Here is an 18,090-nt window from a genome sequence, read left to right on the forward strand (position 1 = left end):
GGCTACTTCCAGCAGGATAATGCACCATGTCACAAAGCTCGAATCATTTCAAATTGGTTTCTTGAACATGACAATGAGTTCACTGTACTGAAATGGCCCCCACAGTCACCAGATCTCAACCCAATAGAGCATCTTTGGGATGTGGTGGAACTGGAGCTTCGTGCCCTGGATGTGCATCCCACAAATCTCCATCAACTGCAAAATGCTGTCCTATCAATATGGGCCAACATTTCTAAAGAATGCTTTCAGCACCTTGTTGAATCAATGCCACGTAGAATTAAGGCAGTTCTGAAGGCGAAAGTGGGTCAAATACAGTATTAGTATGGTGTTCCTAATAATCCTTTAGGTGAGTGTATATTAAAGTCATTTGTCGAAACATTTCTAATGCCTTTGCTGAATTGATCATTGGTATTTCATTTCATGAATAATTATTTAGCATTCATTTGTAGAATTTTTATCTTCAGTAAAACAAGCAGAGAAAATTCAAAGAGAGATGATAGGATGAATGTGTGATGTTTTTCTTTCTCTCCCAAGATGAACATTCAATGCCTTTGTTGGATTGGTAGTTGACCATTAGTAAAGAAAGTCTGGTATATCGTTTATTTAGATTTACATTTTAGATTCACATTTCATTATTTAACCTACACAAAAAGCTGAATCTCGTATTGAAAAATTATATTGTGTGATGCATATGTCTAATTGTCAAGTAGCCTGTATTGTTTGTATTGTGTTTCAATAATTACCTAATCAAATTTTTGAATGGTCATAGAAATCTTGTATTTTATTTGTAAGTTAATTCAAATTCAAACAAAGCTCTATCATTCACCTGGGAGTATCACACATTCATCCATTGATGTCATGCATTCAGTGAGAGGTGATTAGTGCCTGGATACCATTAGCGGCTGCCTGGGTACCAACGCTAAGTGCCACGGGCTGTTGGCCAATTAAGTCGGGAAAACTGTAAAAAAAAATTACAAAATAATTCCTAAATAGTTTTCCGTTTGTGAGTCTAGAATTCTGACAACGGAACAATGTAATATACACCCATTTAAGAAAAGTAACAGAAGGAAGAGAGTGTAACTCTCCAAATGGTAGTTTTATTTTTATTACAAACTCAATTCCCATAGGGCACAATTCAGTAGAATTCTCTATACACTCTTTACAGCATAACATGCGTACCATGTAGACACAGTTCTATTGATAGTTCAGCCAACAGTCTGCTATCAGGACAGTGTAATGATGACATCATGACACAGTTTCTGGGTCATAAAGGGGCTGAAGTGGTGAGCATGGCCGGCGAGTTGCAAGTGGGTATTTGAGAATTTTGTTTCATTTGCATTTCCTGCGATTCTGCACATTTTCCCATGAAGTTGAAAACAATGGCACTGCAGACATTGCTCATATATTCTGCATTTTAGAGAATCTAGCTATCCTATGATATTTGTTTTTAATTGTTCTGAAAACAGCCAAGTTACAAAATGCTTTGGATATTTTACAAATGTCAATGTCATATCATATGGTTTTTACTATAGTTATTGCAAGCACAGGCCAATTCATTATTAAATATGTTATCTTAACACCTGTGACATCCTAGTAACAGCCATTGTGAAGACTAAAAGAAAAAAATATCTTAGTCCAGTATGATAATATACATTAGTTTTGCTAGCTAGCTAAGCAGCACATTTTTCTGATTGATTGTTGACCGCTTTCGTCACCACATTTTATTAATCACCTACTCATTGTAGCGCTACAAAAACAACTTTTAACTATCTAGGGTTAGCCTGTCGCTATAGCCTACTATGTAAATGGTCACAGTTTTGACAACAAAAAGGCTGACATTTCAATAAATCCACAACTAAAGAAGCACTCTGTTTATTGCCAACCTATTTCCTGGCAGAATGTTGAGAGCCCATCAGTTGTAAACCCATCTACCTAGTTTTTCTTAGATGAAACATATTCCAGCACTATCTTTCTATAGTTCTATCCAAAATGTATAGCTTTTATAACTTTAATTTCGCCCATTTTTGCCATTACCAGGCCAAAGAAATAGCCTAGATATTTTAATGGCTGAAAAAAATTTGTTAAATCAAAGAGAGTCCTGTGCCTGTCGAGAATTTACATTCCCGTCTCCCCCATTCTTCTTCATGTCCCTCTGTCTCCCCCATGTCCCCTTGTCACCCTTGCATCTACCTGTCTCCCTTATGTCCCTCTGTCCCCCTGTGTCCCCGTCTCACTGTGTCCATCCTGTCCCTCCTGTCCTCCTATCTCCCTCATGTCCCTCTGTCACCCTCCTGTCCCTGTCTCCCTCCTGTCCTCCTATCTCCCTCATGTCCCTCTGTCACCCTCCTGTCCCTGTCTCCCTCCTGTCCTCCTATCTCCCTCATGTCCCTCTGTCACCCTCCTGTCCCTGTCTCCCTCCTGTCCTCCTATCTCCCTCATGTCCCTCTGTCACCCTCCTGTCCCTGTCTCCCTCCTGTCCTCCTATCTCCATCATGTCCCTCTGTCACCCTCCTGTCCCTTTCTCCATCTGTCTTCTCCATCTCCCCGTCTCCCTCATGTGTCTCCCTTACCTTCCCCTGTCTCCCTCCTGTCCTCCTATCTCCCTCATGTCCCTCTGTCTCCCTCCTGTCCCTGTGTCCCTCTGTCTTCCTCATCTCTCCCTCATCTTCCTCTGTCTCCCTTGTGTCTCCCCCTCATCTCCTTCTCTCCCTCGTGTCTCTCCCTCGTGTCTCTCCCTCTTCTTCTACCAGGCTGTCTCAGTTGAGCATCTACAGGAGAAGGGTGTTGCTCCACTTGCTGTGGAAGACCAGTCAGAGGACCCCTGGAGGATCACAGATGAACAGCTGGAGTACTACGCCATCCAGTTCACTAGCCTGCAGCCAGACCTGGGCTCTCTGATCCAAGGTATAAGCTGACCACCTTTTATAGCTTGGTTTTGATGAACCTACAAGCATTACTGACCAGTACTACCACTTAATGATAATAATGAATTGGACTGAATTGGACACCCAAAGCACTTGAAATATTAAGCAGGGAAATGTTATCTCATTCAATCAATCAATCAAATGTATTTATAAAGCCCTTTTTACAACAGCAGTTGTCACAAAGTGCTTTACAGAGACACCCGGCCTTAAACCCCAAGGAGCAAACAACAGTAGTGTTGGATTTCAGTGGCTAGGAAAAACTCCCTAAGAAGGTCGAATTTTAGGAAGAAACCTAGAGAGGACCCCGGCTCAGAGGGGAGACCAGTCCTCTTCTGGCTGTGCCGGGTGAGATATTAAGAGTCCAATTAGAATAATAAATACATTTCTCTGGGCTAAATCCAGAGTCTATTTGATTCTAGACTAGATCAAAAGTATGACCAGGTGGACAAGGACAGGGACACAACCAATTGTTGCACCCACTTTAACACAGAGTACCACTCTAGTCATTCACAGCAGCCAGTTTGCACATGATTGCTCACCACACATGCACATTACGAGGATGATTAGGTGGCCTGGGAATTTATCCATGACGCCAGGGTTAACACCCCTACTCTTCTGTGCTGAACAAATAGCACAATGACTTGACCCAGAACTTGTGGTGCTTTCCAGGTCCGGGGAGGTTGTCCAGTGTCAGTCAGACAAATTCACTGGATTCCCAACTGCATACATTGTGACAGTCTCACTGGAGACTAGTGCACCAACCCACGTGCCAATTGTTTTGTGATTTTCCTGGAGCATGGACCCTCACATCTCCCAAATATCAAAGCAAGGGACAACGCACTACTAGTGTGAAATTATGCATTAGAAAAAGAAAAAAGAAGGTGTGCAGAAATGCAAATAATGACAGTATTCACCATTGACTTGGTTGACATTAATAATGACAGTATTCACCATTGAATTGGTTGACATTAATAATGACAGTATTTACCATTGACTTGGTTGACATTAAAAATGACAGTATTGACCATTGACTTGGTTGACATTAATAATGACAGTATTCACCATTAAATTGGTTGACATTAATAATGACAGTATTCACCATTGAATTGGTTGACATAAATAATGACAGTATTCACCATTGACTTGGTTGACATTAATAATGACAGTATTCACCACTGAATTGGTTGACATTAATAATGACAGTATTCACCATTGAATTGGTTGACATTAATAATAACAGTATTCACCATTGACTTTGTTGACATTAATAATAACAGTATTCCCCATTGACTTGGTTGACATTAATAATGACAGTATTCACCATTGACCTGGTTGACATTAATAATGACAGTATTCACCATTGACTTGGTTGACATTAAAAATGACAGTATTGACCATTGACTTGGTTGACATTAATAATGACAGTATTCACCATTAAATTGGTTGACATTAATAATGACAGTATTCACCATTGACTTGGTTGACATTAAAAATGACAGTATTGACCATTGACTTGGTTGACATTAATAATGACAGTATTCACCATTAAATTGGTTGACATTAATAATGACAGTATTCACCATTGAATTGGTTGACATTAATAATAACAGTATTCCCCATTGACTTGGTTGACATTAATAATGACAGTATTCACCACTGAATTGGTTGACATTAATAATGACAGTATTCACCATTGAATTGGTTGACATTAATAATAACAGTATTCACCATTGACTTTGTTGACATTAATAATAACAGTATTCCCCATTGACTTGGTTGACATTAATAATAACAGTATTCACCATTGACCTGGTTGACATTAATAATGACAGTATTCACCATTGACTTGGTAGACATTAATAATGACAGTATTCACCATTGACTTGGTTGACATTAATAATGACAGTATTCACCATTGAATTGGTTGACATTAATAATGACAGTATTCACCATTGACTTTGTTGACATTAATGACTGATCTGCACAAAAACAAAAAAACCCTCCCCTACTCTTATAGGCAATGCCATGAAATCTTTGTTTATAACAGAGTGCCAGGACATTGGTTAACATCTCAGTGGAAAGACAGCTTCAACCCTACGTAAAGCACTGTCCTCTTCACTACCCTGGCCCACTGGTATTGGTTCATTAGACCAGAAGAAAGAGTGCATCCTACCTGCTCTCCCGCACCACTTCCATTAGCATGTGGTCTCCTGCCTGACCAGAAAAAATGCTCACAGACTTCTGAAGCTGTTTAATTATTACCTAACTGTTGTTAATGGTATTGTCAAATGTATCTGTATTACTTTTAAATCCTCAACCTGATCTATTTTGATCAACAACTGTCTCCTCTCAGCTGACATCTCTTTGGTTTTACACCGTGGTGATGAATGACAAAAGGATTTTACATGTATGCAAACTCATATTTATACTCCTGGGAAACAGGAACAGGCGAAAGGCATCCAAACCATTCATGGAGAATGAGACCAACTGGAAAGCATGGAGTTTCATAGCAGACACCGTTTTGGTTTAAATATTAGTCATAAGTCCCAGTACTTTTGAAACTAATGTTTTGCAGAAATTTTTTTTAAAATGGTTTGTGTTTGAGACATTATTGTGTTTACATAAATTGACCTCATAATAATTTAAAATCCAAGTACTGGAATACAGAGGAAGAATAAAAACATTACAAATTGTTTTCTTGTCTGTCTTAGGAGCCGTTGCAAAGAACTTCTTCACAAAGTCAAAGCTACCGATTCCAGAACTCTCTCATATTTGGTAAGTACTGAGGTTCTAAATCTATATGTTATACTAGTGCATGATGGGTTAATGGCAGCATGCAGAGTGAGTCTTGTGGATTCGAGCTTCAACTGGAAGTGAGTGTAGTATTCAAAGAGGCGGGGTGACGTAGTTCGCTTGGGCAGTGTGAAGAGCTTCAGTTACATAGGGGAGTGGGTGGAGTGGCCCTTATTGACTCCTGACTGGTTAAGGTAGAGGAAATTGTGCTGAGAGAGGTAAGAAGTAGGGACGGACTGGGAGTATAAAATTGCCTTTTTTCCAGACTTTGATCCAGACTGTCCCACCAGAACTGGCCCCCAAATACTCCACCACGGCTGCCCTGCTAATGCACACATGTAACAAACACGACCAGCCTCTAATACAATCACCTAGCAGCATCACAACCATTGATCACTATTGCAGTATAACTCTAAAGAGGCTGCAGAACACACACACACACACAAACGTTGCACATTGTTGTAAAACTTCTACAGAACACACATTGAATTTGTCATGACTGAACTACCTCACATCACATGAAGCCTAGAGTGAAAAAGAGATGTAGAACTGTCTAACTTATGCTTAGGGTAAACTGTCTGGCTTCAAGTCATGGGGGTATACATTCTAAAAACTGGTTGAACAACTCTTAAACATAGAACGTAACCTGTAAGAGAGCAGCACCAAGCCATCATGACTGAACTACATCACAGCCCCTGAAGCCTAGAGTAAAATAGAGATTGTATAATATCCACAATACTCACTCAGACTTAGAACTGTTTAACTGCTGCTCAGGGTCAGCTGGCTGGCTTCACTCTGTCAAAGTACTGGACAGCAATATTACAGACAGGAAAGAGACATTAGAAATGTAGGACTAAAATAATGGGAGATAAGCAAGTTATAGGAAATGTGTCGCAACTACCTTATTGGAGGAGCCATTTTTTCAACAGCTTGCTTTTCTCTGCAACTCTATTGATCACGTGTCAGTATCCAGGGCAATTAGGATGTCCTTCTCAGTGGCCATCAGCATGAAGGCCTCTAGATGTTCTTGTGAGAGAGAGCTCCTGAGTCTGCTCTTGACATACTTTAAGGTAGAGAAACTTCGCTCACAAGCTACCTGGGTAACTGGGAGGGTAAGGACTTGTATCCAAAGCCATGGATATGGTATGCATTCGTCAAAAGGTTGAACCTTCTCAGCATCTGGTAACAACACAGTGGACATTCTTCACACAATGAGGAGCATTTATTCTTAATTTCCACCTCATCTTCATTTCCATCAGGGCCATCCTCCACTTTCCTGGTCATGTATTCCTCCAAATCTGAACTTTTCAGTCTTTTCCCATATAAAGCTAGGCTCCTCAGCTCACAATGCTAATTGTCAACAGCCAACAGTTGCTTGGCTATCAAACCAAAGCAAGCATTTGCTGAGATCTTCAAGGGCTGTTTCTGGAAGACCATTGGAGGTTTTTTGGAGTAGGTTTTAGGGTAAAGTAGGGCTAAGTAGAGTGCCAAGAGACAGAAATCGCCTGTGGATACTATCTTTGATTGTATACATAATTTGATTGTGGACTTGAACTTTATAGGCTCTCTCTGCCTCTGTCAAAGCTTCATCTTAAACCATCTCTCCAGACATGATTTTCTTCTTTCTTTCCCTTTTCTTGGGCAGAGTGCCCTCATCCTGTTCTTTGATCTTCTTATTTGCAAACTGAGCGAATATGTTTGTATCTGCCTTAATGGTGTCAAAGTCTCTTGATGGAGGATTTGACCAAGAGGAAGGATGTAGATGATGAAGAGTAGGGGACCAAGTACTGAGCCCTGGTTGACACCTTGAGTGACTGTGGCTGAGTCTGAGTTTAGGCCTTTGAGTGAGATGAAATGGGTTTGGTTAGTGAGATAGAAGTTCAGCCAGGAGAGGGCAGTTCCCTCAACACCCAGCCCCTCATGCCTGGTGAGCAGAATCTGGTGGTTAACGATGTCAGGGGCAGAACTCAGGTCGAGCAGAATCAGGTTGTTGAGGGATCTGACGACAGCAGAGAGGACAAGGTCGTTGACAACGTTCAGGAGTGCAGTTTCTATCCTATGGATCGGCCGGAAATCAGACTGAAGAGGCTCATACACAATCAAATTAAAATGCTTATTTTAGCTAAGTAAAATTACACAACAGTAAATCACTGATTCACTGAATCACTCAAGTGATTTCCATTTCCCACAAAAGACGAGGAAATATAGGCATTCAGAGCTTTGCCATGCATCAGATTTGAGTTATTCCCGTAGCCAGTTTGAACACCCAGTTACTGTACATCTTTACCGCATTTCTTTCTTTCTGGTGCATTTACATAGCAGTAGATAGTAGATAGTATTTGTATTTCTCTCCGAAATTCTGATTTAACATGTTGTATGTATAAAACATTTAGGCACATCTACCTCTTCAGCTGCACTATCTTTGGCTTAGCTGTTCTCTCCATCAACTCTATTACCCGTGAACCAGGTTGTGGCATCTTCCTCTTGCCAGTCTAGCACTTTGCTTGTAGCTTTGGTGGCATTGGTACAACTACTACTACCAAATAAGTTGGTTAGTTTTTTACAGTTACTTGAATTTGAGTGAAGAGGTTTGACTCTTGTCTCTTAACTTTTAAACACCACCGTTACATTTTTTACTCTGCATTTACATTTTCTAGTGTAGCTAGTTTTCCAGCCGTCAGTGGTGTGTGTGTGTGTGTGTGTGTGTGTGTGTGAGCAAGTCAAAGGGGTTCATTTGGACCAACGGGCCTGGGGTGATGCGGGGTGTGCCCGAGTCGCTCAACGTTCTGCCAGCCCAGAGGTTCGCCGGCCTGTCAGAAATTCTCTCAGTGCTCCCGTTGGCCAGTCTGCTACTGGTAAGAAGAGAGTTGGGTGGAAACAGCACGCTCAAGTGTCTTGGAAAGAAAAGACAGCAGGGATACAGGCCTGTAGTTTTCAGAGGGGTCAAGTGTTGGTTTCATTAAGCGAGGAGCTACTCTGGCCAGCTTGAAGTCTGCTGGGACACAGCCAGTGCTCATCCTTAAGTTTGCAGATGACACAACCATCCTGTGTTTCATCTCCAACAATTATGAGACTGCTTACAGAGGAGGTAGGGGGCCAGGCTACATGTTGCCAGGACAACAACCTCTCTCCCAACGTCTGTAAGACTAAAGGGGGGGTCATGCCCCCACACACACTGATAGAGCTGAAGTGGAGAGATTCTCCAACTTCAAGTTCTACGGTGTGTTCGTCAAAGATGACCTCACTTGGTCCAGACAAGAGAACTCTGCAGTGAAAACTCCCCAAAAATGAAGTTTGGCAAGTCTGTAAAATCTGTCACCAACTTCTACAGGGTTAGGATCATTGAGAGCATCCTCTCAGGTTGCATTACTGCCTGGCACAGCAGCTGCTCCGATGCTGATCATAAGTCCCTCCAGAGGGTGGTGAAGTCTGCGGAGCGCATCATCAGCAACACTGATCTAGGATCTTGTTGATCACATGAATATTCCAAATGCTCTGATGTCTTTCTATGTACAGTCAATGTACATTAGAATATTTTAATGTTCATAGGCATATTACACTTATATATATATAATATTTGTTATGTTCAATACTTCTACCTATTTTGTTGGTATTGCTCATTCTTCACTCTGTAAAATTGCTGCTAGTTTACATTATGAATAGCTTTGCTTCATATATTTCTGAATTCTTACTGTGTTGATGCCATGTGCCATGTCACAAGAATTTCATTGTTCATAATGACGCAGTGTTATTCGGTGCATTTGATAAATAAAAAGACTTAAATTAAAAAACTTGGACTACTGTTACCACACAAGTGTTTGGGTAATGCACAATTGTAAATAAGGCATAAAAGTACTTTTACACCTTGTGTTACAGGCAGCAATCCAGCAGTGTTCCATTAAAATTGCTTTGTATAATACTAGCTTTAGACAGTTTGGTAACAGCATAATGTCTAACCTTTCCATCATCAGGGAACTCAGTGATGTGGATCGAGATGGTGCTCTGACATTCTCTGAGTTCTGCACAGCATTTCACCTCATTGTGGCGCGTAGGAATGGCTACCCTCTCCCTGTGGCGTTGCCTTCTACCCTCAGTCTTGTGACCACTCCCCCTACCCTCGGTCTTGAGACCACTCCCCCTACCCTCAGTCTTGAGGCTATGCCAGCTACCTTCAGTCTTGAGAACACGCCTTCTCACCTGCTCCCACGTGTTCTATTACCTAAGCAGGACCACAACCTCATAGATATTCCTGAGGTAAACAGAATGACTCTCTGGATCCACTACCGTTCTGTATGTTTATCTATGTATATCTCCATATACAGTTGTGCTCATAAGTTTGCATACCTTGGCAGAAATTGTGAAATTCTGGCAGTGACTTTAAAAATGTTACTGATCATGCAAAAAAAAATATTAAGACAGTGATCATATGATGCCATTTATTATCACGTTGTTTGCCTCCTTTTTAAATCATAATGATAACAGAAATCACACAAATGGCCCGGATCAAAAGTTGACATACCTTTGAATGTTTGGCCTTGTTACAGACACACAAGGTGACACACACAGGTGAAAATGGCAATTAAATGTGAATTTCCCACACCTGTGGCTTTTTGAATTGCAATTAGTGTATAAAATAGTCAATGAGTGTGTTAGCTCTCACGTGGATGCACAGAGCAGGCAAGATACTGAGCCATGGGGAGCAGAAAGGAACGGTCAAAAGATCAGTGTAACAAGGTAATGGAACTTTATAAAGATGGAAAATGATATAAAAAGATATCTAAAGCCATGTAAATGCCAGTCAGTACTGTTCAATTGCAGGGATCTCTTGATACTAAGCCAAGGTCAGGTAGACCAAGAATGATTTCAGCCAAAACTGCCAGAAGAATTGTTCAGGATACAAAGAAAAATACAGGCTGAAATACAGGCTGCTATGGAAAAAGACAGTGTGGTTCTTTCAAGGAGCACAATACGACAATATAAAAATGAGCTGCATGGTCGAGTTGCCAGAAAGAAGCCTTTACTGTGCCAATGCCGCAAAAAAGCCTGGTTACAATATGCCCAACAACACCTTGACATGCCTCACAGCTTCTGGCACACTGTTATTTGGAGTGATGAGACCAAAATCGAGCTTTATGGTCACAACCATGTTTGTTAGGAGAGGGGTCAACAAGGCCTATAGTGAACAGAATACCATCCCCACTGTGAAGCATGGTGGTGGCTCACTGATGTTTTGGGGCTGTGTGAGCACGGGGAATCTTGTATAAAGTGATGGCAAGATGAATACAGCATGTTATCAGAAAATACTGGCAGACAATTTGCATTAATCTGCATGAAAGCTGTGTACGGGACCCTCTTGGACTTTCCAGCATGACAATGACCCTAAGCACAATGCCATGTTGACCCTCCAGTGGTTACAGCTGAAAATGGTGAAGGTTCTGGAGTGGCCATCAGTCTCTTGACCTTAATATCATCAAGCCACTCTGAGGAGATGTCAAATGTGGGGTTTATGCAAGACGACCAAAGACTTTGCATGACCTGGAGGCATTTTGCCAAGACCAATGGACAGCTATACCACCTGCAAGAATTTGGGGCCTCATAGACAACTATTTCCAAAGACTTCATGCTATCATTGATGCTAAAGGGGGCAATACACAGTATTAAGAACTAAGGGTATGCAGACCTTTACAGTTAATTTTTTTCTTTATGGACATGTTTTGTTTTATGATTGTGCCATTCTGTTATGAGTTACAGTTGAATGTGAATCCCATGAGAAATAAAAGACATGCTCACTCATGTTTTCTTTACAAATGGTACATATATTACCAATTCTCCAAGGGTATGCAAACTTTTGAGCACCAGTGTATACAAACAAAATCGGTGAATCAATATATCCATATACACTACAAAAGTTTGGGGTCACTTAGAAATTTCCTAGTTTTCCATAAAAACATACATGAAATCAGTTTTGTTTTTTTTTATGAATTATTTCATGATTTTTAATTGAAATTATAATTCTCTTCCATTTGCAGCAATTACAGACTTGCAGACCTTTGGCATTCTAGATGTCAGTTTGAGGTAATCTGAAAATATTTCATCCAATGCTTTCTGTGCCCATCAAGCTAATCCACAAGTTGGATTGTCTTGATAGACACTGCTTATGGTCAAGCTGCTATCACAACAACTCAATAGGGTTTAGATCTGGTGACTCTGCTGGCCACTCCATTATAGACAGAATACCAGCTGACTGCTGGAAACGTCAAGCACACCTCCAGCATCTTTTCATTGGGTCTGTGTCTCAGTAATGATTGTCTTTGTGATCCAAACATCTAACACTTAGATTTGTCTGTCCATAACACTATTTTCCAATCTTCCTCTGTCTGGTGTCTGCGTTCTTTTGCCCATCTTAATTTTTTCTTTTCATTGGCCAGTCCGAGATATGGCTCTTTCTTTGCAACTCTGGCTAGAAGTCCAGCATCCCGGAGTCGCCTCCTCACGGTTGATGTTGAGATTGGTGTTTTGCGGGCCTTCAAAGCAAAATAGTTTTCAGTTGTGCTAACATAATTGCAAGTGTTTTTTAACGATCAATTCATCTTTTAAAGTAATATACTTGGATTAGCAATCTCAATGTATCAGTGGAACACAGGACTGATGGTTGCTGATAATGTGCCTCTGTATGCCTATGTAGATATTCCATTAAAAGACAGTCATTTTCAGCAACAATAGTAATTTCCAACATTAACAGTGTCTACACTGTATTTCTGATAAATGTTATGTTATTTTAATGGACAAGAAATTGGCTTTTCTTTCAAAAGCAAGGACATTTATAAGTAACCCCAAACTTTTGAAGTGTATTTATTTGTGTATTACTCCAATTAGGATGAGAACAAAGGAATCAACTTGATTGAATGTACACAACACGCTCGTCACTCTTAGGCCATTACTAAGAACCACTATAACGACACATGGTTTGGGTTGGTTGTCGTGAGTTAGGGGTCAACGATCTGATTCCGTCCATACTTCATCTGTAAACCCCTAATCCCTCCCCCAGGCTCACAAATCAGGAATGATCCTCTCACAGCAGCGCCAGACAAAGGAACCCTGTTACCAAGGTAACCAAGGAGTACTATAAAATTGATTTGCCTGAGTCAAAGCATATTCAGATTGTTCTTGTCCCTGAAAAAACATTCTTATATATATTTTTACACATTGTGGAGCTTTTTTCGTTTTATAGTACACCTGTACTATACCTTTCTTTAATATTCTTTACTTTTCTTTACTGTACCTTTCTTTAATGACCTGTACCTTTCTTTACTGACCTGTACATTTCTTTAATGACCTGTACCTTTATTTACTGTGCTGTACCTTTCTTTACTGACCTGTACTTTTCTTTACTGACCTGTACCTTTCTTTACCAACTTGTACCTTTATTTACTGTGCTGTACCTTTCTTTACTGACCTGTACCTTTCTTTACTATACTGCCCCAAAAAGAACTGGAATGTTTTATGTTGTGATGAACAGTGTTTATTTCTTGCTTAACTGTACCATATATAATCACTTGGCTAACCCACCACATATAATTAATACATAGAAACAATTCAATGTGCTTTACAAAGAAAAAGAAAAAATATTAAAATACTATAGCATAAAAACAAATACTCAAATGAAAACATCATAATAATAAAAAATGTAATAATAAAATATAAAAATAATAAAAACTGGATAAAAACATAGGAAGCTATAAAAGCTGTAAAGCTGCCAAGTGCTCAGTCATAGGCACATGAAAAGATAAGCCTGGATTTAAAAATGGATACATTTGGGGCACGTCTAAGATCTTCTGGTAGTTTATTCCAGTTGTGTACATCATAACTGCTAAACGCAGCTTCTCCATGTTTAGTTTGGACTCTGGGCTCTACCAGCTGACCTGTGTTCATGGACCTAAGAGCCCATAAATCACAAATGTATTTATGGCCTAAACTATTCAGTGATTCGTAGACAAAAAGCACCACTTTAGAAACGATTCTATAACTGACTGGAAGCCAGTGCAAAGATTTAAGAACCGGAGTGATGTGCTCTGTTCTCTTGGTCCTGGTTAACATTCTAGCAGCAGCATTCTGAATGAGCTGCAGCTGTTTTACAGTCTTTTTGGGAACCCAGTTAAGTGGCCATTACAGTAGTCAACCCTACTAGAGATAAAATCATGGATGAGCTTCTCTTGGTCTTTTTGGGGCACCAAGCCTTTGATTCTGTTTTGGTGACCGCTTTGATATGACTGTTAAATGTGAGGTTTGACTCTATCAGAACACCAAGATTATGCACTTGATCCCTGGTTTTAAGGGCCAGAGAATCCAGCTCTTTACTAATACTTGTTCTTTTATTTTTGTTGCCAAACACAAAAATCTCAATTTTATCTTGGTTTAATTGTGTACAATTTTGGTTCATCCAGGTATTTATGTGCTCTATACAGTGACACAGAGAGTCTATTGAGCTGTTGTCATACAGTTCGAGAGCCATATATATTTGAGTATCATCGGCATAGCTGTGGTAGTTAATGTTGTTGTTATGTAGAATTTGGCCCAGAGGTAGCATATAGAGGTTGAACATGCATCCAGTGTTCTCTTTTTTAATAGGGGCTTAATGGCAGCTGTTTTACAGACGTTGGGAAATTGCCTGTTTGCAGAGAGCTATTAACTATTTTCTGTAGGTCCATTGTTATAGAGTTAAAAAAAGTTTGGTGGCAGTGTGTCGAGACAACATATGGAAGCTTTAAGATGTCGAACTGTTTCTTTTCCTAGGGACTTTTTATCATTTGCATTAAATTGCGACATAATGACCAAGTTATGTCTTGGTGGTCGTAGTGACGGTACCGAGTCCTTGTTAAATTGTGTAGTTCTGATGGTCCATCTAATACTACAAATTTTTTCACTAAAGAAACATGCAAATTCATTACATTTCACCGTGGACATGAGTTCTGATGCTATCTGCTTTATTGGGTTTGTAAGCTTGTCAACCAAGACAAGTAGAGTGCGGGTCAAGTGTTATATTGGTTATGGATAGTTTTGTGTCTGATTGGTCAGGGTTAATCATGTGAATAATTATGTGTCTAAAAATGTTACAGAACCTGTAAATGATCTGGTTCCAGAGATAAGATGGAGGAGCAGGCCCAGGTAAAGCTAACACCTACCCCGGGGATTAAATTAAGCTGGTCCGTTACCTTGTTTGGCTAGTAAATAATAGGGGGGCTGCCAATCCGTTCAAACTTGAGTTCATAACAATTAACAAAATTTGGCAAAGCAGATCAGTGCTGTTTGACACAGCTGGATAAACCCCAAACCTAACACTGACCCTATATGATACAGGATGAATCCTGGCCCTATCACTGACCATATATGATACAGAAGGATGAATCCTGGCCCTATCACTGACTATATATGATACAGAAGGATGAATCCTGGCCCTATCACTGACCATATATGATACAGAAGGATGAATCCTGGCCCTATCACTGACCATATATGATACAGAAGGATAAATCCTGGCCCTATCACTGACCATATATGATACAGAAGGATGAATCCTGGCCCTATCACTGACCATATATGATACAGAAGGATGAATCCTGGCCCTATCACTGACCATATATGATACAGAAGGATAAATCCTGGCCCTATCACTGACCATATATGATACAGAAGGATGAATCCTGGCCCTATCACTGACCATATATGATACAGAAGGATGAATCCTGGCCCTATCACTGACCATATATGATACAGAAGGATGAATCCTGGCCCTATCACTGACCATATATGATTCAGAGGGATGAATCCTGGCCCTATCACTGACCATATACGATACAGAAGGATGAATCCTGGCCCTATCACTGACCATATATGATGCAGAAGGATGAATCCTGGCCCTATCACTGACCATATATGATACAGAAGGATGAATCCTGGCCCTATCACTGACCATATATGAAATAGCAGGGCAAGTGAAGTTGCAGTAGTATTGGAATAATAACATACCTGCTCTTTGCAGATCCTACTCTAGCACTTCCATTGATGAGGTCATAAAGAAGTGTGAGGAACCGCCCACCCCTCCACCACGGCCCAAGAAGACCCACTCTAGGGCCTCTTCTCTTGACCTTAACAAGCAGTTCCAACAGAGCAACCAAGGTAACACCAACACACTTTCTGTTGCCTACATTTCTGTCTGTCTGTTGCGTGACTGCCTGTCTGTCTGTCTTTCGGTCTGTGCTGTAGTAGGTAAGAGCCTTGATGTTTACTGTTACAGCTATCGTATCTGTCTTTTGTTGTTGTGTATTTTGTTTAATTGAAAGGAGAGAACCTCATACCAGGGTGATTATTATTTTTTCTGATATAATTACATTTGTTGTGAATGTACAGTGGAGGGTTTTTGTTGCCCAGGAAGTGTTTTTAAGACACTGTGCTGAGAATGTCAGTGCTGAGACTGTTGGAATATTGCAGTGCGTCCTTCTCATGTTGGGGATGTACCGTTTTCTGTTGTGTTGTATAGGATTGTGTTGTGTAGGGTTACACAGTGTTGTGTTTTGTAGATTTAAAGAGTGGATGGATGACTACTCCTCCTGCTCTACCCCCAAGACCACAAGTTACACAGGTACAGTGTAACCCTCTCTTAATATACACTCACCTAAAAGATTATTAGGAACACCATACTAATACTGTGTTTGACCCCCTTTCGCCTTCAGAACTGCCTTAATTCTACATGGCATTGATTCAACAAGGTGCTGAAAGCATTCTTTAGAAATGTTGGCCCATATTGATAGGATAGCATCTTGCAGTTGATGGAGATTTGTGGGATGCACATCCAGGCCACGAAGATCCCGTTCCACCACATCCCAAAGATGCTCTATTGGGTTGAGATCTGGTGACTGTGGGGGCCATTTCAGTACAGTGAACTCATTGTCATGTTCAAGAAACCAATTTGAAATGATTCGAGCTTTGTGACATGGTGCATTATCCTGCTGGAAGTAGCCATCAGAGGATGGGTACAAGGTGGTCATAAAGGGATGGACATGGTCAGAAACAATGCTCAGGTAGGCCGTGGCATTTAAACCATGCCCAATTGGCACTAAGGGGCCTAAAGTGTGCCAAGAAAACATCCCCCACACCATTACACCACCACCACCACCAGCCTGCACAGTGGTAACAAGGCATGATGGATCCATGTTCTCATTCTGTTTACGCCAAATTCTGACTCTACCATCTGAATGTCTCAACAGAAATCGAGACTCATCAGACCAGGCAACATTCTTCCAGTCTTTAACTGTCCAATTCTTGTGCACTCGTGCAAATTGTAGTGGAGATGAGTGGTACCCGGTGGGGTCTTCTGCTGTTGTAGCCCATGCGCCTCAAGGTTGTGCGTGTTGTGGCTTCACAAATGCTTTGCTGCATACCTCGGTTGTAACGAGTGGTTATTTCAGTCAAAGTTGCTCTTCTATCAGCTTGAATCAGTCGGCCCATTCTCCTCTGACCTCTAGCATCAACAAGGCATTTTTGCCCCTCAGGACATCCGCATACTGGATGTTTTTCCCTTTTCACACCATTCTTTATAAACCCCAGAAATGTTTGTGCGTGGAAATCCTAGTAACTGAGCAGATGGTGCCAGACGGGCCGGTCTGAGTATTTCACAAACAACCATGCCACGCTCAAAATTGCTTAAATCACCTTTCTTTCCCATTCTGACATTCAGTTTGAAGTTCAGGAGATTGTCTTGACCAGGACCACACCCCTAAATGTATTGAAGCAACTGCCATGTGATTAGTTGATTAGATAATTGCATTAATGAGAAATTGAACAGGTGTTCCTAATAATCCTTTAGGTGAGTGTACATCAATCAACCATAACATTATGACCACTGACAGGTGAAGTGAATAACACTGATACTCTCGTTATCATGACACCTGTCAGTGGGTGGGATATACTAGGCAGCAAGTGAACATTCTGTCCTTAAACGTGATGTGTTAGAAGCAGGAAAAATGGGCAAGCGTAAGGATCTCCAAAACTGCAGCCCTTGTGGGGTGTTTCTGGTCTGCAGTGGTCAATACCTATCAAAAGTGGTCCAAGAAAGGAAAAGCGGTGAACCAGCAACAGGGTCATGGGCCGCCAAGACTCACTGATGCATGTCGGGAGCGAAGACTGGCCCGTGTGGTTCGATCCAACAGACGAGATACTGTAGCTCAGTTGCTGAAAAAGTTAATGCTGGTACTGATAGAAAGGTGTCATCACATTTTGTTGCATATGGGGCTGCATAGCCACAGACCAGTCAGGGTGTCCATACTGACCCCAGTCCACTGCCGAAAGCGCCTACAATGGGCACGTGAGCAGCAGA

At 40.9% G+C, this 18,090-nt stretch overlaps 1 protein-coding gene across 4 annotated transcripts in view; it reads left to right on the forward strand.

Annotated features, from left to right (window-relative positions):
* reps2 (RALBP1 associated Eps domain containing 2) overlaps positions 1-18,090 on the forward strand; it is a 62,729-nt gene that overhangs the window by 34,976 nt on the left and 9,663 nt on the right. For all 4 annotated transcript variants that reach the window (XM_034293689.1, XM_034293690.1, XM_010868203.4 and 1 more), the window contains 7 exons: positions 2,751-2,904; positions 5,636-5,699; positions 9,689-9,971; positions 12,766-12,826; positions 14,834-14,882; positions 15,757-15,893; positions 16,295-16,356. In XM_034293689.1, the coding sequence (XP_034149580.1) occupies positions 2,751-2,904; positions 5,636-5,699; positions 9,689-9,971; positions 12,766-12,826; positions 14,834-14,882; positions 15,757-15,893; positions 16,295-16,356 (810 nt within the window). The remainder of the gene's footprint in view (positions 1-2,750; positions 2,905-5,635; positions 5,700-9,688; positions 9,972-12,765; positions 12,827-14,833; positions 14,883-15,756; positions 15,894-16,294; positions 16,357-18,090) is intronic.

The sequence above is a fragment of the Esox lucius genome, chromosome 8 (genome assembly GCF_011004845.1).
Source record: "Esox lucius isolate fEsoLuc1 chromosome 8, fEsoLuc1.pri, whole genome shotgun sequence".
NCBI classification, from domain to species: domain Eukaryota; kingdom Metazoa; phylum Chordata; class Actinopteri; order Esociformes; family Esocidae; genus Esox; species Esox lucius.